We start from the raw sequence: 21029 nt of genomic DNA, 5'->3' as shown, positions 1-21029 counted from the left end.
TTCTATCAAACTGCTACCCTTCATTATTTAATAGGTGACATCAATAACAGACCACAGCTGTCACCTATTAAGTCTATTAGCATATGTGTGCGTTTGCAGAAATATAAAATTGCAGTGTACAAGAGAGCATAAAACTCACTAATAGTCTACATGAACAGATGAGACGTATGTACAACTGATCGGGGGTCGGATTCTGTCTATCTGCTTATGATATACAGAAAGGCAGATTGTGGTTACAAACTGACTCCAGGTCGGTTCTGTGCTTTGCGCCGGCGAACACGTGTCTCTTCCTGCCAGCAGACCATGTGCGGAACAGCAAGATGGCGGCACGGTGGAGGGGCAAAGACAGGAGTTTAAATGCCGGTAACCCCGAATATCTGACCGGCAACACCCTCAACGAGGTACCAGTTTGCTGCATGTTTATTGATTTTACATCAAAATAAATGCAGGTGAATGGGTTTCGAAAGTATCGGAGGGGTTTTGTGGGTGCGCGAGGGCCATGTGAGCGCATGGCGACACGTGGCTAACAGGCTAGTGTAGTACTACCGAGGTTACTGATTAGGGAGTTGGCTCGGTCAATGAATCAACGTGCTCGGTACTATCCGGGTACGAAAATAGCTTGATGTAGTTATATATTATCACATTACCTCTCCACATATGTTTACATTTCATTCTGCCATTAGTAATTTACACGGTTTACGCAGACGGGGAGTTCTGCCGTTTAGTTTTCTCTCTGGAACAAGATGTTCAGAAGAGGCTGCTGCACCCACAGAGAGCAGCTATCAGTGTCCAAACCAGCCAAGTCAGTGTCCTGCTTCCTACAATGTCCCCTTTCATTTTTATTTATAATACCCCCATTATACCCTCCTTTTGTCCTGGCACAAGCTTATTTTCAAGATTAAGCCAGGCAGGCATAGGGAGACTCTGCCTTGCAGCCACATTTGGGCCAAATATCTATCTTTATTGTTACAGGCCCAGAGAGCTCTGTTACAACAAGTGTGTGATTGGTTCCCACAGATGGTGTGCAGGTTGAGACCCGCCTCTACAGCCTCGTGTACCCATGGGTTTGGGTTAGAGTTACTCACTAGTAAACTTGCTCTCTTTAAAAAAGATACTTGGGGAGCTTAATTTTCTCTCCTTTGGGAACAATGCCTTCCTGTGGTTTGTTGATTGTACAGTCAAGTTCCTCTCTGCATGAAGTTTTTATTTTTATTGGCCATTCCAGTGTGCCCACAAGTCCTGAATGTGTTAAAATGTCTAAAAAATAATAATATATTGTTGAAACTCCAGGCCTTAAAAGGTCTTGATTACAGTTGAACTATTTTCAGTCTTAGATTCAGTTTTAGGGGTAAAATGTAGCAGCGTCTCAGTGTGCTGTTTTTTTTTTTTCAAGTGAGAAATGAGCCCAGTCACTTATGATCTGTAACAGAAAATGAAAGCATCTAAAGACCTAACAGATCTAGTTGCTTTCATATTTCATTCCAATCGGCATAAATAATATCCTCAAAAGTCTTAATATTTAACTTGATAAAACTTGCAGACACCCTGTTTCAGTCCCATGCACTCTCATGCTCAGTTTCACAAACATGGATTAAGCCTCATCGAGGCAACCCCATATTATTTTTTCATAGAAATATTTAATGCCTTATCAGAATATGCATTTCTTCTTCATTTTATGTTCACAACAGACGTTAATCTCAAACTATTATCATATTGCATCCGTTGTCCTAGCATGTGGTCACACCTAGAGAGAGGCTCACGCAAGTAGGCCATGCCCCAGTGTGCAGGGGTGTGTACATATGCACAGTTGTTGGTGTCAGCATGTGAGTTGACATGAGATGGATAAGGTAATAAGATCTTATTTTCTCTCTCTCTCTCTCTCTCTCTCTCTCTCTCTCTCTCTCTCTCTCTCTCATGGGAAGATGGTCCTGACCAAAGGGGAAGTGGAAGGCATGGAGATGGACGCACAGTCTGTCATGGACCGCTCCATCCTGGCCATCTTGGAAGACTCCACTGTTACTTCAGAGGTCAGAATTGCAGCACATCATTCTTCTTCACCGCTGTCGACCCTTCCGAACGTCTGCAGTGTATTTAGAAACAAATGGGTTCACATTTCAGGGCTGCGGCATTTGTACATTAGCTAAAAGACACCTCCTTTTTTCACAAATCTCTTCAGGGTCCGAAGTAACATTTGCAAAGCACCAAATGCCCATGAAATTTGTGTTTAGTTGATAAATCAGTAAGGGTCACCCGTCACAATGGCCAGTAACTTTTTGAGATGGAAACATTTGAGTTCCTCAGTTATTGGTGATAGTATTCTGTTACATCACCACACAGCCATCTTGGTAGGAAACTTAACAGGTGATTGTAATAAATGAACAAGTGATTGTAATCAAATGACAAACAGCCAATGAAATGCATGTGACATCATGGGAATACTATGAATATAAAGTCTTTGGTCTTTGCCTGTTCTCACACTTTGTCCCTTATATAAGATTACCATACACTCTCTGTTAACCAATCAAATTACATCTTTAGACAAAGGGATAGTGTCTAAACTTCTGCAGACTTTTCCTCCTGTTTTATCTGTTGTCTGGATGGTTAAGAAGGCTGACATTAGCTGAAACTTAAAGGATAATTCCACCTGGGCCTTATTGTCCTAGTTTATGCCATCATACCTATTGATTCTGATCAAAATTATGTAAATTACTTCACTGTAGAGCTACATGCCTTTCAGTTTGCAGTGAGTGCAGCTCAATCCAAAGGGTCCAAGCAAAACTTGCAGTCGAACCCAAAAAGCAATCAAAACACACTGACAAACACCAGAATTATCCTTTAACTTGATATCTGTGTGGCAAGTCACTTTATGATGAATTACAAACTTGATTCATTGTGTAAGTGAGTGGGTAAGTTTCTAATATGCTCCCCCTTTTTCAGGATAAGAGCAGAGTGGAAGACGAGAGCGAGACTACCTTGCTGTCAGCCCTTTCTGAGATACTGGACAGTGTGGAGGACGATGACGGGACTCTGTCTCCCTTCGACACCCTGCCGGACGCTGAGCTCCTCACACACCAGGACCACAGGGACAACTCTCCGGTGGGTACACACTTGGGGCTTTATTTACTAAGCGTTTGCAGTGGTGTTAATGCAGTCGCATGTATAAAAAAAAAACGTGGCAATTCTGATCTACTAACCGGTGCGAATAAGCATTTTGCTTGTGGAAATGGGGTGGAAAAAAATGCTTTCTCAAAATGATCACACAGACTAAGTGGTTGGCTGTCTGTTACCCCCAGTGTTGGTAAAAGAGAGCCAACCACCTGGCCGACTTGTAGCGTCTGCGCCTGTTAATTTTTCTCGTCTGATTTTCTTGTTTCAGTTGAGGAGGCTGTTGAGTCTAGCTGGAGCTGCACCTGACAGAGATCCTGTGTGTTATTCCCCCAAGTCCTCCTCCCTGTCACCCTCCTCAGTAAGTATCGGGTATATGACTTTCCCACCAGAAAGAACTTGAACACCTGTCCATGTCGGACGATCAAGTCAGGGAAATCGGAATTCTAGATGCAACAGGAATTAGCCGAGTTGTGATGTTGCTTCCTTTTTCAACATGGCTGACGAAAACATTGCACTGCAACCTTTGTGTCTGTGGGATAAGCTTCAATGAGTTAGCTTTGTTAGCTTGCAAACAAAAAACCTGATGCTGCTGTTGTGCTGGAATCAGGACTCAGCTCAGCTCTTAGAGTATGGCTTCTTTATTGCATACATGTATTGGTCAGCATACAAAGTCAGAGTATGTCTAACAAGTGGCTGCACACCTTTTTACAGAGAAGTGTAGTTGAATTTGTCCTGTTTCAAGGCCAAGTATGTAGCTAGGCTCTTGCTTGTTTCAGCGATGGCTTGTAGCGGTGAATGACCAGTACAAACTGGAACAAAGAAGGTCTGTGAGAATAAAAATATTAGACACTCCTGATTTTAAATCATTCTTCTTTTCCCCCTTTTTAGGAAGAATCCATTGCTGACAGACTGAGAAGACCTAGACTCGGATCTCTGAATGTAGTATTCACAGAGAGGAGTGATGGAGAAGATGGGAGCAAAGGAGAGAGCGACAGCCTGCCACTGGAGTTCATACAACCTAGTCAGAAATCACATCACTCCACAAATTCATTTGAAGTGGGACCTAAAAAAGCAGAGACTGAAATTGAGGTCTTCACCTCAACATCTCTAGTCAACCTGGTGAATATCATGCACCCATACTGTCTCAGGCTGCGCTTGGAGGAGGAGGGGAAGGGCTGGGTGAGCACACCCAGAAAAATGTCCTCCTCTTGGGGTAAACCGAGGAAAGACCACACATTATCCTCTCAGGGAGAGATATGGAAGTATGAGAAGCCCTCTGGGGACAGTGACGAGGAGATAAATGTTGATGTATCTGATGACGAGACAAAGGAGGAAGAGGAGGGAGATGAAAAAAGAGTTGACGCCAAACTACTGAAGAGTGTATTGCTGAATCGGGACTCATCCAGAGCTCAGCCATCCAAGGAGAAGAAAAGGGTGAGCTTCGGCCCTGTTCAGGTGGCTTCCTTTGATGTACCTATGGAAAAAGAGTCCAATGTACAAAAGCTGGTAAGCGGAATAACTGAGCAGACAAGTGAAATGGATGTTTCAGCTCCACTTACCAGCACAAAAACACCTGAAACTCCAGCTGGCCCAGCACCTGAGCCCCTAACAACAGCCTCTTCAGAAATCAACAGTGACAAGGCTGAGGTAACCGAGGCTCCGTTTGTTCTGCTGCCACAAGGCGAGACCAAGGCCAAATCACTAAGCCTTCAGCAGTACAGACAGCTGCGCCAAAAGAGACTGCCCCTGGTGGAGAAACAGGGGAACTATACCACCAAGTGGCCGTCCCTCTCTGAGCCCCCCAAAGAGCTGACTCCCATACTTGGTTTACAGGGACAGAGACATAACAGATGGGGACCAAAGATGACACACGATCATCCAATTGGTACCGGAGTTGGTACTGATCATTTCAGTGGATCTAAAACTTCTGGTTGTAAAACTTCATCCTCTCGTGTCTCTCTACCGCCCAGGCCTGACCCAGTGGAGACTAAACCATCTAATCATGTACGTCATGGAGGATTGAAACGCCCAAGAACTGAATCCAAAATCATCTCACCTGCTAGTCCACTTTCAAGCCTCACAGCTGCCCCGATTGTGAATGCACCTGAAAACAGGAAAAGTCCAGAAAAGAAACCAACGTTGCTCAGTAGTGATCCCCCTAATCCCGTCCTCCTCCCCCTGCCTGTTACCCAGCCACCTAGTGACAGGACTAGTCAACCAGCGTCGCCATCTACCGCCCACTCCTCACCAGAGCCCAAAGTGGTGTTCCTTAACAGAGATTCCAGCCTTGAGAGCACCAGACTCCTGCAAGAGATCCAGAAGAAATTCTCAACCCAACATCCTAACGGAGAACTATCCTCTCTAGAGCCAAAGTCCAAGGTGTTGTTACTAAACCAGGATCCTAACCCGGACAGCACCACTCTGCTTCAGGAAGTCAAGAATACATTTTCTAAGCAACCTTCAAAAGAAGAGCTTCTGCCTTCTACATCTCCAGCACCGTGTCCTACCACAACACAAGCTGAATCCATTTCAGAGTGCAAGAAACCACCGCCTCGACAACGCAGTCATAGCCCCACAAAAGAAACCAAACTCTTGCCAAAGATTCCTCAGTCGCCAAGCCCAGATCTGATGAGACAAACCAAGTGTCCTTCCTCCATGCCATACTCCACTCAGCCACCCGCTCCCGTAAACGCTCCCATCCCAGTGAAGGAGACGTTGATGGGGTTGCCCCTTGGTTTTTCTCCCCCTGAGGAACCACCATCCCCTCCTCAGCTTATCTGTACAGTACCGACTCCAGCAGGCGACTCAGGTAAGCTGTTGAGTCATAGCTGTGGAATCTGACTAGATGAAAGCACTAAATGAGCTAGATGTTTTTCATCAGATATATTGAGTAAATGTCACTGAGAATAAGGGATAATTGCGAAATGAGGGAGGCATTCTTTTCATGTCTGTCTGTTATTCTGTTTCAGGAATCGAAGCCCCTGATCTGACCAGCCTGCTGGAACAGTTTGAGGAGACACAAGGTGAGTGATCAGACTACCAATATACTGTACTGTTCAGTTGGAGGCTGAGGTCCAGTCTATTTCTTTGTTTAGTTAAGCTCACCTGTTGCATCTCTTTTCATCCTTCCTTTTCCAGCCAAAGATGAGAATAAGTGTGAGAGTGACCTGGATGCGACACCTGAAGCCATTTCTGAAGCATGTGATCAGGCCAGACGTCTGGAGAGCAGCTGCAGTAGCAGCACTGTGGGTGAGCGAATTGACAGGACTCCAGACAAATCTTTACCGCCACTGGTGCTGCTAATATTTTCATTCAGCTGCCCTCATGTTGATCTGGGGACCACAAATATGTGGCTTTGTAAATATTTTCATTTATTGCAGTTAATATGTCAATCATTGTGTTGTATAAATTTGATGATAGATTTGATGAGTAAAGAATTTGTTGCAACTAGGCTAACACTGGCAACACTGACATCCTCCTTTAAACCAAATTTTTGGTTTACTATAGTCGGTGTTGAGTTTTCACCCAATTCAAGTCATGAATTTCTTTCCTTTTTAGCCAAAAAGGCTATCTCGTACTGTAGATCCAAGTAAAGTTGGTCAGGAATATATTTGGTTTTCCATGTGATTTTTTTTTTTTAGTAAATTGATGGACATATGAGAAACTAATATGTTGTCTATGTTGTATAGAAGGGTTTTGTATGATTGTGAATAATTACTTCAGGGTCTGTTTTTTCCTTTCAGAAATGCTTGGGTTGCTGAGTGCTTGCCTCTTGAACATTGAAAAACCACTCTGCAGTTCAGGACCGGATCCAGTTCGTATTGCAGAACTGGTTGATGCACCTCAGTCTCCAAACTTGCAAACGCTCAAAGACTTGGACCTTGACACTACTCCAACTGCAGGACCAGAGATACTCAGACCATCATCAGTGGAACCTCTTGAGACTCAAAATCAGGAATCTTTTAGCACTTCAGAAACACCCAGCACTTCAAAAACCCTCAGGATTGTGCCACCTCTTCAAATGTTGGAGTCTGTAGACATACCAGAGCCTCTCGGCACTGATATCATCCTCAGCACTCAGGATCGCGCCCCTGCCAACCAGCAGCGGAAGCTGTTTTCTTTAGCCCTCCAGAGGAAGCAGCCTGCAACACCTAAAACTCCCCCATCCAAGGCCATTCAAATAATTGACCCCCGTCCCCTACCGTCCAAGAGGACACACACTAGTCCCTTAAAGTCTTCTGCCACCAAAACCTCTTCTGAGATGCTTTTATCTGTATTCTCAGACCATGATTATTGTGCACCTGTGAATCGTTCACTTACAAGTGCTACTCTATGTAGCAAAACTCAGACTTCTACCCCTATGGATATTTCTAACCTCACACATAAAATGCAGGTGACGACCCGTGACTCAAGTACCACTTCTGAATGCAAAAAACGCACCACAACCTGTGAGGTTAACACCGCTTTCAGGCCCGTTAATAACTCTGAGAAGTGTGTGCGGCAGCGTCTCTCCGAGGACCAAAGCACTAGACCAGAGACAGACCTTGCCCTGCCTTTTTCAGACGGTGCCATGCCAGAGCATGAGTGTGGTCTTGCAGGTGATGCAAAGGAAGATAGAACAAAGCCATGCAGTCCCCCGACTCCTCCCCCCAGCCCTCCTGGCAGAGGGAGGGAGAAGAGGGTGACCAGGAGATATCGGAGAACGTCCCCTCGTTCTGATTCAAGCTCCAGCTCTCCCTCCTCATCTTCATGTTCCTCATCCAGTTCCTCGTCTTGCTCTCCACAAAGAAAGAGGTATTCATCTTCTGTTCCTGTTCCGTTTTTAGTCTTTCCATGTCTTGTTTCTGCATCAGCCTCAATTCTCAATCTGTCTGTCTTGCAGGCTCCATCGCAACAGTTCGGAAAGCAGTTCCTGCTCATCGTCCCCCTCTCGCTCCATTTCTCGCTCCCCACCCCGGCGGTACAGGTTGTCTTACTCCAGATCACGATCTAGCAGGTCAAGATCCACATCTTGGTCCCAATCCAGGTCCCGGTCCCGATCACCATCTCCTCGGGTCCGACGGAGGCGGCGGAGAGATGTTTGCAGGTCAGTGGGTGATTGTTCACGTACACCTCTGGATATGGAAAAGGGGAATTTAAGTGAAGGGCTGGGTATCTTCTGAAAATGTTCAGTGCAGGTACCTTGAATTTGACACTGGTACCAAAATGGTACCTTTTTGATACCTAGATTGGCTTTAACATTTCTTGGTAGTCTGTAGCACTGAAGTGATTCGGACTGTACCAAAAAAGCACAGACCATCGGTACCCAGCCCTGCTTAAATGTAAATTTCACCGAGTCTAAATGTGTAATCTCAATCTACCTCCTTTTCTCAGCCCAACCTGTCATCGCAACAGCAGTCGAGAGTCCAGGCGGCGCAAGAGACGGCATGAGATGAGGATTCAAAAACTGAGAGCCATAGTGAGTTTAAGATTATTGGCTTGTCAGCTGATGTGTTTGTGCTTTTTTTTTTTAGTTATCCATTAATGAGTAATGATAATAATCTTGACAAAAATGTTCTCTTACCAGGATGAGCGCAGGGTGGTGTATGTGGGCCGCATCCGCCGGTCTATGACACACGACGATCTGAGAGATCGCTTCTCTCTGTTCGGAGAGGTAGAATGTGTCTCCCTTCACTTCCGAGACAGAGGGTAAGCATGCAGGAGTAAAAATGTTTTCTTGGTTTTAGATTAGATTAGATTATTTATTTAATGACCACACAGCCAGGCTGGTGGAATTTGTTTTCAATACATTAAGCAGGTTCCAACATAGAAACATAAGAACATCAGTACATCATACAATCAATACAATATACAGTACAAGACCCACATCACAGTACAGTAAACATAACATGTATTGCATAACGTTTCATGGCCATAACAGCATAGACACTAATGGAATTTGTCAGAGGGAGTTCAGAGTTCGTAGGGCAGTTGGAAAGAAACTGTTTTTAAAAGGGGTTGTTTTGGTGAGCAGAGAACTGTAGTGCCTCCCAGAGGGCAACAGCTGGAAAACATGGTGTGCTGGGTGAGTGGGGTCAGAAATTATTTTTCTTGCCCTTTTCACTGTCCGTTTGTGATGAAGTGATTCGATTGATTGGAGGGGGATGCCAATGATTTTGGATGATTTGTTGACAATGCGCTGTAATTTATTCCGGGAGTGAGTGTCCAAACTGCTGTACCAGACTGTTATGGATGAAGTGAGGATGCTAACACTAGGATGCTTACAGTGTATTATTTATTTTATTTTTTGGCATCACAATTAATTCATTTATCACTATTCAAATCATGCACCTTTGGTTCCCATAGCGACAACTACGGCTTTGTCACATTTTACAACATGGACGACGCATTTGCAGCCATTGAGAACGGCAACAAAGTGCGGAGGCCTGATGAGCTGCCGTTTGACATCTGCTTTGGTGGGAGGCGACAGTTCTGCAAGTCGAACTACGCTGATCTAGGTGAGAGTCTAAAACAAGGAAAAAATTGCATTTCTATAGTGAAGGCAAGCTTTCACTCAATGAACATTGAAGCACAGTCACCATTACTTTTGTAAGCCGCATTGGAGGCAGAAACCATAATGATTTAATTCCTGAAATGTGAATAAACTGGTTGAATCAACATCACACCGGACTTTCCATTGTGCCACTTGCACTCACCGAGCGCTTTATTAGGAACACCTGTACACCTGCTTATTCATGCAATTATCCAATCAGCCAATCATGTGGCAGCAGTGATATGCATAAGATCATGCAGATACAGGTCAGCAGCTTCAGTTAATGTTCACATCAAGCATCAGAATGGGGAAAAAATGTGATCTCAGTGACTTTGACCGTGGTGTGGTTGTTGGTGCCAAACGGGCTGGTTTGAGTATTTCTGAAACTGCTGATCTCCTGGGATTTTCACGCTCAACAGTCTCTAGAGTTTACACAGAATGGTGCGAAAAACAAAAAACATCCAGTGAGCGGTAGTTCTGCAGACGGAAACGCCTTGTTGATGAGAGAGGTCAGAGGAGAATGGCCCGACTGGTTGGAGCTGACAGAAAGGCGACAGTAACTCAGATAACCTCTTTACAACTGTGGTGAGCAGAAAAGCATCTCAGAATGCAACACGTCCAACCTTGAGGCAGATGTCACTTTGGTAGCCGGTTGACACTGAGCTGAAAGCTGATACCTACCCAGTATTAGTATGGTGTTCCTAATAAAGTGCTCGGTGAGTGGAAACGAGACTGTGACTGGATATGTTGAACATTACAGTGAATCTAACTTTCCATCTACTCCTCAGACTCGAATAGAGATGTGGACCCGGCTCCTACCAAGAGCAGGTTTGAAGACCTGGACTTTGATTCATTACTGAAGCAAGCCCAGAAAGGACTGAAGAGGTAGCAGAACCTTGTAGGAGGAAAAGAAAAGCCACAGTAGTGGGTCAGGCATGGGAAAGATGAAGAAAGTCTTTCATGGGAACCTCAGAGCTCCATGCTCTTACTTTTGTAGCAAACTTTGTATATTAGCAATCTTACTTTGAATTCATTTTTTGACTCTAAAAAAAGCATGCATGAGTTTTTGATGTGTACAGTTAATGTGTACAAAGATGTAACAATTAATTGGAAAACTTTGATTATAATAATGGAGCCTGATACTGTTTTTGTTTGCATTCCATAACACTTAAGTTTTGCATATTTGTATATAAGAAATAAAAGCAATGTATTGCGTTTCCTGATCAGCTGTCAACTTGTGTTCATTTGGTATGGAGTTTGCAAAGTTGGATCCAAAGCGCAGTAAGCAGATTTGGTTTGGTTGTTGATGTGAAATGTGTTTTTTTTGTTTGTTTTTTTATGACCTGAATACTCAGACCACACAGACTAGTTGGTCAGCTGTGAGGACTGGGGAAAAAGGTTTCTCCTAATTCCCCCTCCATATTGATAAGTTTTACTCAAATATCTGCATTCAGTTGCTTCCCAGCTCTACATGAGCAGATAAGGACTGGCCTTGACTCAAATGTACAGAGATTAATCTTCCTCCACTCCTGCTACTAGTTTATGGACTTCACTCAGGACTACAGGTAATGAGTGAGGTGAAGCCTGTAACATATCCTGCTTGTACCTAGGCCTTTTGTGTCTTATTATTTACTAACACCTACTGTACATGCAGCCTGGGGATAAGGATCCTGTGCTTTTTAAATCTTTAATTATTGATTTTTACACTCGACAAACTGCAAATGTTCAGTTGGAAGCATCATCATAATCTGTGACATCACATCAAGATATTTCCTGCGCAGCTACAATGGAGTTTGATAGCAGAAAAAATTAAATCAACATCAGGTTTTGATGTCGGTCTCAGAATCAAAGAGCAAGGGCTTCTTTCTACACTCAACATTTTGCACCGATGTTCAACAGTCATGCAGGGAGAAGTCTATGGTAGAAGGGGAAGAGAGACCAATTTCTCCACTGACTAGCCTCAATAGACCAGAATGCAATGCAGCCACAAAGCGGAATTATCTCTCCTTTTCTCCTGGAAAACCTCTTGCTCATGTTATAACTGTTACTCCTGCTGTCTCCACCTACAGCTGAATGCTGTTCACTCCATAGATTTGGTTCATTCCCCTTTTTTGGAGGTTGTCTGAAGTCATTCTGGGAAATCTAGGATAACTGAAGAAGGTCTAGAGTGGAGACAGGCTTAGGGAAAGTAAGGAAGTAACTTGCAAAACTTCATTACAAAATGATCCCTGGAATGAACTGAACAGCACTAATTGATGATATCCAACAGAGTATGATAATCTAGTCTCGATAAATGGACACCACATAAATATTTATTTATTTTGAACCTACAAACGGTATTCCAGGCCACAATATGTATGAATGGTTAGGCTACACATTAAAAGTCTCTGGTACATTAAGTAGCGGCGGCTCCTTTAAGACGCTAACCCGGTAGTCCGACACGCACAGTCAACATGCGTGTGGTTATGTGGGCATGAACTTCACTCACTAAAATAACATTAATCTTTCTTATTCGTTGAAAGTATTTACAACATTGGACTATCATGTTTGTGTTACGCAACGCTCTTGTGCTTCAAACTGCCCGGTCTGCGCAGGTGTAAAGAGGACGGAGACTGTGCAATAAAAGTCAAATCAAATAAAGGCTGTCATGCCAACTAGCCATGACTGATAATAGCGCGCCGTCAGCACTGGAGCTGCTGTCCGAGCAATAAACTGAAAGTAGAGATTTAGAAAGGAGAGAAAACTCAGTTCAAACCATGTCGAACCCGGCCGGTGCAAAGCGGGGATCCCAACCTGGGTCGAAGCGGTTCATCAGCGGAGTCGTGGAAGGTGAGTGACTGTCCCGGTTTGGGACCGGTGACCCCTGATAGGATCGGGGGTTTTGGGTTGCTGTGGCCTAGATAGCTAGAGTTCCCTTCCCTTGAACCAGGCTAGAGGATGCAAACGACTACATTAGGACTGAATCTATAGTGCATGAATAATACCAGTTGTTTTTTTTAATGTCTTATTGTGTTGGTGAAATGCAGTTTTGATATTTATCATGTGTTGATCACTGCTCCTGGTGACATCATTTGGTTTATAACTCGACCTTTGCTTGCTGCAGGTTTTTATGGGCGACCATGGACTATGGAGCAAAGAACAGAACTGTTCAAAAGGTAACAGGCCTCCAGCGTTATTAGCCTGCTCCCATAGGCCTATGAATAAATCAGGAATACATTTCATTTCACTTTTATCTAGTTACATGAAACTAGGGCCTCTCCTGAGAAGGGTCTATTCTGAAAATGTATTTTGCTTTCTGTTATCGGTTATTGTTCTTGACTGGAGTTCATAATATACAAACCTTTTATTTCAGTCCAGGAAAAGACAGGATTGGAGTGTGGAAGCACAAAAAAAAAAAAAAGTGTTATTTACAGTGATTCAAGGTCTCCTGATCGTATATGTTACACTCTTAGTTTCCCTTCCAACTTTTCAGCACTGTATTAGAGGATATGTCTCTCAAAAGCATTGAAGTTACATGATCTCCTCACGAACAATTGTTATGATAAATAATTTGGTGTGATTGTTAATTGCTGGTATTGAATTTCATAGGGAACAGAAGTGGGGCTTGAGCACATACCTGTACGCCCCCAAGGATGACTACAAGCACAGGATGTACTGGAGAGACCTGTACTGTGCTGAGGAGGCAGGTGAGTCTCACATCAGCAGGCTGCAGGCGGCCTCTTCCCACATTAAGAAAGTGTCTAAAACATAAAATAGTTGGGGTTTTTTATTTTTGATTTGGTGCAAGTTTCCTTTCAGTGTTGCTCAAATGGTATAAAACAGTTGCTGTTTGCCCATGGTCGCTGTCTCACCAGCTGTTCGCTCTCTTACTGTAGTATATTTATGTATTTATATTCTTCTGTCTAATTCAGGATTCTTGTTCAGGTTTCCTTCATAAATTAACAAACTTTAAGAATATAACCTTTATTTAAATCTCAGAGAACACGTTGAGGTCCGGACACTCGTTTACAACTGTGTCGAATAGGGCAGTGGTGGCCTAAAGGTTAGAGAAGTGAGCTTGTGACCGTAAGGTCGTCGGTTCAATCCCCCGGACCGGCAGGATAAATCTGGGTGGGGAAAGTGAAAAGCAGCGCTTGCCCCTCCCTCATTACCACCACTGAGGTGCCCTTGAGCAAGGCCCTTAACCCCAACCGCTCCAGTGGAGCTGCTCAGTGGCCAGCAGATTAGACTGTGTAGTACTGATCAGCTTCCAGGTGTGAATGTGATCAGGGCGTTCCTGAAAAAGAGAGCATTGCTCTCAGTGAAACTCCCCTGAATAAATAAAGGTTAAAAAAAAAATAAAAAAAAAAAAAATTACAATAACAAAATAAGCCCAAAAAAAAAAAATTGAACAAAGAGAGGAGAGATACGTGAACTTTTGAAAGGGATTGTTAAACTGTAGATATGTTCATCTTTTCCCTTTCTCTATCAGGGTCACACCAAAGCCACATTCTGAGTCATTATCAACTTAGTTTAGTTGTTTAGTTGCTTCGATAGGAGCCTCTCCCTGTTGTTTGGCTCTGTCTTATCATTAAAGTTCTAGATTGAAGATCAGTGATAATTTGCAGTTTTATCTTTAGACCATTAAAAACTGCATATTTCTTGTACATGACAAAATAAACTTTTCAACAAATACGACAAGTCTCTAATCACCAAAATGGTTGCAACACCACATGATTGAATTTTTTTGAGGTGTTACAACCATTTTGGTGATTACAAACACCACTTAAGAATCTCCCACAGATGTCCATTTAGGTCGGGAACTGTTGATTGGCGAGCGTTGGTCATGCTCATCAAATCAAATCAAATCGAATCAAATCGTGAACTTGTGTATGATTTACCTTGTTGTCTGATGGATTAGATCTTACTGTTAATGAGACTATATTTTCATAAGATTTGTTTTCTCGTCCCTCATTCTTTGTCCAGAACAACTGATGGCCCTGATATCAGCAGCTAAACAGCATGACGTTGAGTTCGTCTATGCCATCTCTCCCGGCCTGGACATCACCTTCTCCAACCCCAAAGAGGTTGCCACCCTGAAGAGGAAACTGGACCAGGTGGGACTTGGTACACATGGATGAAGGGTGGAGCTCAAGGGATGGGACAGTTAAGATAATTTAATCTCAACTTTTATTTAGCTTTATGGCTGTCAAAGGATTTGTCTTGGACACCACATTACTTTATTGGGAAACATGCAGCAGTAAAATGGCAACATTAGATTCACTGCTTGTGGGTTAACGGGCAAAGGATGACACTGACACTGCTAGGGTCAAAGGTTTAATTCATGGTGGAATAACTGTTTTGTTGGTGCTCACTGTAAGGCAATTTGGAGAAAAGCCTTTCCCAAATGGCATGTTACTATGTATACTTAATTTGACGCTGACACATTGTGCATATTTTAAATTGCCTACGTTTTAAGATGACTGATGTTCAATATCGGTCCGTTTCTAAAGACTCTGAACCACAAATTGTCCCCCTTGCTCCTCCAGGTAAAGGAGTTTGGCTGCAGGTCGTTCTCTTTACTGTTTGATGACATCGAGACGGAGATGTGTCCAGCTGACAAACAGGCCTTCAGCTCCTTCGCCCACGCTCAGGTGGCCGTCACTAATGAGGTGTACCAGCACCTGGGACAACCTGAGACCTTCCTCTTCTGCCCCACAGGTCAGAGAATGGGGCTGCATGACAGTGACACAAAAAACATCAAATTGCATTCTTTATGCAGAATATCGCAATTTTTGCAAATATGAATTGCAATCCATTTGAAGACAGCTTTTCTGCATACATTTTTTTCAGCACCCTAAATGTAATAAATATCGTGGGGGAGAGTGAAACGAAATGTGAAGCAAATGGTTCTGAATTTTAATTAAATTAAAGATTGTGTCAAACTAACCAGGGATTCGGCACAGTACTAAAATATGTTTAGGAAGCTGTGTAAAAAACCTTTGAGAGAAAAAGTGTTTCCTCTTATAATGTAGAAATTTAAGTAAGCCATTTCAATATTTTTTTTATTTTGAACCCTAATCAGACAGGAGTTACACAGAGATATAGGTGCCATTCTAATACCATTTTTGATACTAAAATGATTGAATTCTCTTCTGTGCGACTTCCTTGCATTTAGATCAACAGGCTGCTATTCCAGGAAGACACAAGCACATAATGAATCATGAAATTGCTTTTATTTTTCAGAATATGCTCAATTTTTTTCTCAATTTTGTCTCTGTCATTCATCCTGGGACTCCAGATTACTGTGCTGCATTCTGCACTCCCAACGTGTCCCAGTCGTCTTACCTGCACACTGTGGGGGAGAAGCTGCTGCCTGGGATAGACGTGCTGTGGACCGGTAAGAACGCACTGGACTGTAGTCTGAACTGGTTTGGATGTGCTCCATAGAAGTAATAGAAGTTTCATTTTTTAACACTTTGATTAGCGATCCATGATTTTCCAAACACTGTCCATTTGTGTCCTTCAGGTCCCAAAGTGGTATCCCACCAAATCTCTGTCGAGTCCATAGACGAGGTGTCGTCCGTCCTGAAGAGGGCACCGGTCATCTGGGACAATATCCACGCCAACGACTACGACCCCCAAAGGCTCTTCCTTGGACCCTATAAGGTAAATATCTACCTGTCCAGGTTTAGATCTATAAGGACCTCTCTGGGGTCTCTATCCTAAAACCTTTATGACCACTAATTAACATCATCTCTTCCTACAAGGACCGTCCCGCTGAGCTGATTCCCAAACTGAAAGGGGTTCTCACCAATCCCAACTGTGAGTTCTACCCGAACTTTGTGGCCATCCACACCTTGGCTACATGGTGCAAGTCCACAGCTGATGGAGGACAGAGGGATGTGGAAATGAGTGAGTGTCTAGTTTTTCTTAGAGATTCAATGATGCCTTTAAAATATCAAATTTTGCATATATAGATACTGTTGTTTTCAGAGTTGCCAGTTCTAACACACCAAGCTTTAAAGGCTTTCATCCTATTATCTAAGACTCATTTCTACAGAGGAAGTGGCAGTGTTGTAGTGGTAGTTAATTTAGGAAACGGGTGTATTGTGACAGTACCATGTGTCAATTACAGTCAGGATAAAACATGTGTGTACTTCATAATGCCCAGAGAAAGAGCCCTGTACTGTTGCAGAACGATAAAAGAAAAATAGTAAAATAGTCAGATGTAGTAATAGAAAGAGAGGAATTGTGAATTATTTGAGGAAAAAGTGTGTGCTGCTGAAACTGTTAATCAAATCAAATAAAAACAAGCTCATTTGAAGTCGTCAGCTCTGTTTGAGAGCAGTGTTGTGTGACTAATTGTACTACTTTCGCCTTTAACACCACACTCGCCAACTCCCAACTCCGCATTTTATCACACTACTCCATATTTAATCACCCTCCCCTTCTCTCTGACCCCCCAACACCAGGTGATGAGGAGCAGGACCTCGGCTACAGCCCCCAGAAGGCGCTGACCCTCGCCCTTACTGACTGGCTGCAGGAGTTTCTCAGCACCGACCAACCTGGAGGTAAGAGACTGATAAAATACGACCTCACATAATGAAATCTACAGTTTTATGAATTGTTACCATGATATCACAAGGCAAGTCTTTATAATAGGCAGGCAGCAGGTAAGGCTGGGCGATGCAAAATCACATGTTAATCAAATTGATGTTCATTGCATTGAACTGCATGGTAATGTCAAGTGTGATGTCAAACCAACTAAAATAATATTCCATAAAATGTTTCATACCTCATTTTGTCGAGTTTTTAAAGAAAATGTGCTTATCATCAATTTAGATGAGGGAATTGCATATCACAATATCATCATATCATCACGCTATGATTCCACTGAAAGACTATAAACGATGATATTGAATTATTGCCCAGCCCTAGCAGCAGGGTGGCGTAGTGAGACGGGATCAATAAAGTATCACATCAAGAGAAAACACGTCAACTCTGTCTTCACCCTCCCAGGTGCTTGTCGTCCCCTAGCCCGCCTTAAGAAAGAATCGTCCGATGAGGAGCCCATGCAGACAGACATGGGAGACCCCGCCTACGTTCCTGGATCCGGGGAGAACCCGCTGTACACAGCGGAGCCGCTGACGCTGGAGGACCTGAACCTGCTGTCCGAGCTCTTCTACCTGCCGTACGAACACGGGCCAGCGGCCAGAACCATGCTGCAGGAACTGGACTGGCTGAAGACCCACAGTGAGGCCGCTACAGTAGAGACAGACAAGGTAGAAGTGCGTGTGTGTGTTTATACGCTTTCAAAAACTCATAATACTCAAATACTCTTCATTCTTTTCACACACTGCCCCTTCACCCGCTGCTGTTTCTTCAGACGGCGGAGTGGCGCACGAGAGCGCAGCGTTTTGACGAGCTGTGTGAGGCAGTGGTGCAGATGTTCAACCGCCTGTCAAACGCGCCCAACCGCAGCATCCTGTACGACCTCTACAACTACATCTGTGACATCAAGAGCGGCGTCGGCCTGGCAAGAGCGTACGTGAAAACACTAGGTAAGAAAACCGGCTCCTCCCCTCCTCTCCTTCCTACGATGAACAGCCTACACAGACTGGTAAATACTGGATAAGAGTTAAATAGTTTGGTGTCTTTGCTTTCCAGTAATGGTGTTACGGCAGTCAGGCGTCACCCGAAATGAGGGTGTAATCAATCATTTACCATCATTTACCATCACTGTAATACAAGTTTAGTTTATGTGAGTGTATATCTATGTCTATTTATATGGCCAATTCTGTCATTCCCCATATATTGTTTATTTTATTATTTTATTTATTTATTTTTTTCCTTAGGAGAGAAGGGATAGTAATAGTATAATAAGGGGAGAAAACATTACAAACAAAAGAAAATACAATGTCACTGTACAAAAGTGGATTTCTCTTTGCATTTTTCTCCAATAAATTATTGTCTTTGCTTTCCACAGGAGGACAAGATCGACCTTCGGCTCAGCTAATGAATGACGACCCTGAACCCTGGGGCTTCAGAGGCGGCCTCTCTGGAGAGTTCCAGGTAACCTAATCTAACCTAATCAGGTAATCCAAACCTTCTCTCGCTGCAGTGCAGGTGGTTCAGGAGAGCAAAGTATCTGGAACTTTAAAATACTCTAAATTGCCTGATCAAATTAACAAAAAATCTGCTGTTTTTTTCCACATAGTTTACTTGTAAAGATCCTCTTAGCAAAACATTTTTTCCTAATCAGTAAATTATTGAAGTATATGCATAGTAGAGCTGAACAATTAATGCAAATTAATTGCTTAAGAGAGAGGGGTGTCCAACATGGATTTTCTAAACAAGGTGTCTTAGTGCTGCGGGTAATCTTTGGTCCATAAACCAAGTACAATATTGGTGAAAACCTTTTATCATACTCAAATTCAGTAAATCCTGCACACTGACATCTTTTTTTTTTTCAAACTTGTGATATGAATCGCAGTTTAAATTGCAATATTCTGTCAAATAATCACAATTAGATTTTTTGTCAATATCTTTCAGCCCTGATGCACAGGAACTTATATTTGTGCTTGCAGAGAATGCTGCCTTGCCACGGAAACAGGGACCTTTTCCGACACCCTCCCATGACGGCGGTCTACTCCATACGGCCGTACTGCCCCGAGGACAAGGTGAGGATGGCAGATTCTCAGACATCAAGGTGTATTTGGTTAACACTCAGAAGTGGTATTGTGCAGCAGAGATACAGCCTGTGTGGTTCTCTGTCCTAGATGGAAGTGCAGAGGATTTTCCGTGAGATGCAGAGAGCGGGAGAGGACAAAGTTCCCACGATGACACAACCTCTGCTCATTAGCGACGGGTAAGAACATGAGCGCACGTTCTCTCCTAGGCACTTCCTCTCTCGTACCATACTTCCATCCTAACGTTTCCCTCTGCCCCCGCCCCCTCCCCCACCTCAGTCTGTCAGCAGGTGAGATGCCCCCTTCCCCTCAGTGTGGTCTGGTGCTGGAGGATGAGATAGGGGTGTGTGGCTTCGCCCTCGGACTCACCGATGCCAAACCAGCCGCAGCCAAGATTCAGGTGAGAGCCTGATCCATCAAGTGCAAGGACCCAATCCTGTTCCAGAGTAGATTATCACATCCGGATAAAATACAGTATACTTAACCAGTGGTGGAAAGAGTACTAGAATGTCCTACTCAAGTTGTAGTACTGTTACTTTGCTGATATTTTACTTAAGGAGAAGAAAAAGTACTGGTGTAAAAATCCACTTAAGTAAAAGTGAATAGTAGCTCATTTAAAATGAACAGAGTTACTTTTTAGAAAAGAGAACATTGTTAGATTTTTCCCATGCAATTCTAACATGAGGAGAGGACAAACTAGATTCTTTTAATTGTAAAAATTACAAATTACAAAATAAAGTGCACAAAGTAAAGCCAGATTACTCTTCTCTTCTTTGCTGACCGGCCAGTAACTGGAAATGGTGACTGATGCCTATGAAGAAGGGCCTACAAAATTTGTACTCTGTAATGAATGCGATTTAAAATGTTGCGAAGTGCAATTTTTCAGCAAAATGTACTAAAAGCAAAATTACTGACTTTATAAAGTACATGTACACAGAAAAGCTACTCAATTACAGAAACATGAGTAAATCTGTAATTCGTTACTTCCACCCTTGTACTTCACTGTGTTTTATCTCCTACCTGCAGAGGGTGGTGAGTGATCCAGACTTCCCCTCCCTGGTCACCATGCAGCTGCTGCCCCGGGTCACTGACTCCGCCCCCGCCAAGCGCATGATCAGTGGCCTGCTCTCCTCCATCAGGAGCTGCGGTGAGTCGAGTCCTGAAACTGCGCTCTTGATAGTTTTGCCAATAATACTGAATTCCACTTATAGACTTTCCATCCATTCTATTAAATCCTGTTAGGCTGGAATATTGACTTGCACACTAAGATTTGAAGAAAAAAAAAACTAAACTTATTGGCCTGCTTTTCCCTTCCAGGATCCAGAGGAGTATTCTGCGAGCTGAGGCAGAGCGATAGGAGGATGCTCGACTTTTATACTAAGCTGGGCTCCTTCAAAACCATAAAAATGGCCGGTCTACCTAAAGACGTCGTTGCCATGGGAATGAGCTTGTGAACAAGATCACCTAGAGTATTGCCCTCAGGTCTGAAATGTCCATAAGAGAAAGGGACCAGCTTGTGAATAATTTTGCAGCATGCTCAATTGATCCAACGCATCTATACTAAGACTTACGTATGTTGTGAAGAAAAGTGTAATCAGTGAATTGTTAAAAATGTATAGGGATTATTTTTTACATAGTAAGACAAATGTAATTACATTTAGGTTGTTCTAACCCTGCTTAATAAAATTGATGGCACATTGTGTGTTCAATGCTGAGAT

At 43.2% G+C, this 21029-nt stretch overlaps 2 protein-coding genes across 2 annotated transcripts; both read left to right on the top strand.

The window, feature by feature from the left end:
• The first annotated feature begins 281 nt into the window (after positions 1-281).
• LOC139924297 (uncharacterized) lies at positions 282-10856 on the top strand. Its single transcript, XM_071915320.2, has 13 exons — positions 282-401; positions 1923-2027; positions 2938-3096; positions 3377-3466; positions 3997-5917; positions 6078-6131; positions 6247-6357; positions 6852-7902; positions 7991-8194; positions 8482-8566; positions 8675-8796; positions 9454-9605; positions 10429-10856. Exons 1-13 carry the CDS (start codon positions 321-323, stop codon positions 10527-10529), a joined length of 4236 nt encoding a protein of 1411 aa, XP_071771421.2. The 5' UTR covers positions 282-320; the 3' UTR covers positions 10530-10856.
• A 1279-nt stretch (positions 10857-12135) lies between these two features.
• On the top strand, positions 12136-21019 carry ogal (O-GlcNAcase like). Its single transcript, XM_071915262.2, has 17 exons — positions 12136-12469; positions 12744-12795; positions 13229-13326; positions 14606-14736; positions 15169-15340; positions 15921-16019; positions 16149-16288; positions 16390-16534; positions 17095-17193; positions 17642-17904; positions 18009-18183; positions 18609-18694; positions 19210-19302; positions 19402-19490; positions 19591-19711; positions 20338-20458; positions 20629-21019. Exons 1-17 carry the CDS (start codon positions 12397-12399, stop codon positions 20763-20765), a joined length of 2094 nt encoding a protein of 697 aa, XP_071771363.2. The 5' UTR covers positions 12136-12396; the 3' UTR covers positions 20766-21019.
• The last annotated feature ends 10 nt before the right edge of the window (positions 21020-21029 follow it).

This window comes from Centroberyx gerrardi, chromosome 3 (assembly GCF_048128805.1).
Source record: "Centroberyx gerrardi isolate f3 chromosome 3, fCenGer3.hap1.cur.20231027, whole genome shotgun sequence".
Taxonomy (NCBI): domain Eukaryota; kingdom Metazoa; phylum Chordata; class Actinopteri; order Beryciformes; family Berycidae; genus Centroberyx; species Centroberyx gerrardi.
Note: the sequence above shows the minus strand (reverse complement) of the source record. Positions and strands in the feature narration are given on the sequence as shown.

Bases quoted from the DNA above. Each gene is read 5' to 3' on its own strand.
- LOC139924297 (XM_071915320.2), top strand. From the start codon at position 321: ATGGCGGCACGGTGGAGGGGCAAAGACAGGAGTTTAAATGCCGGTAAC. The intron at 2,028-2,937 runs GTCAGAATTGCA...CCCCTTTTTCAG, and splicing joins ACTCCACTGTTACTTCAGAG to GATAAGAGCAGAGTGGAAGA. The intron at 9,606-10,428 runs GTGAGAGTCTAA...TCTACTCCTCAG, and splicing joins GTCGAACTACGCTGATCTAG to ACTCGAATAGAGATGTGGAC.
- ogal (XM_071915262.2), top strand. From the start codon at position 12,397: ATGTCGAACCCGGCCGGTGCAAAGCGGGGATCCCAACCTGGGTCGAAG. The intron at 19,303-19,401 runs GTGAGGATGGCA...TCTCTGTCCTAG, and splicing joins CGTACTGCCCCGAGGACAAG to ATGGAAGTGCAGAGGATTTT. The intron at 19,712-20,337 runs GTGAGAGCCTGA...TCCTACCTGCAG, and splicing joins CAGCCGCAGCCAAGATTCAG to AGGGTGGTGAGTGATCCAGA.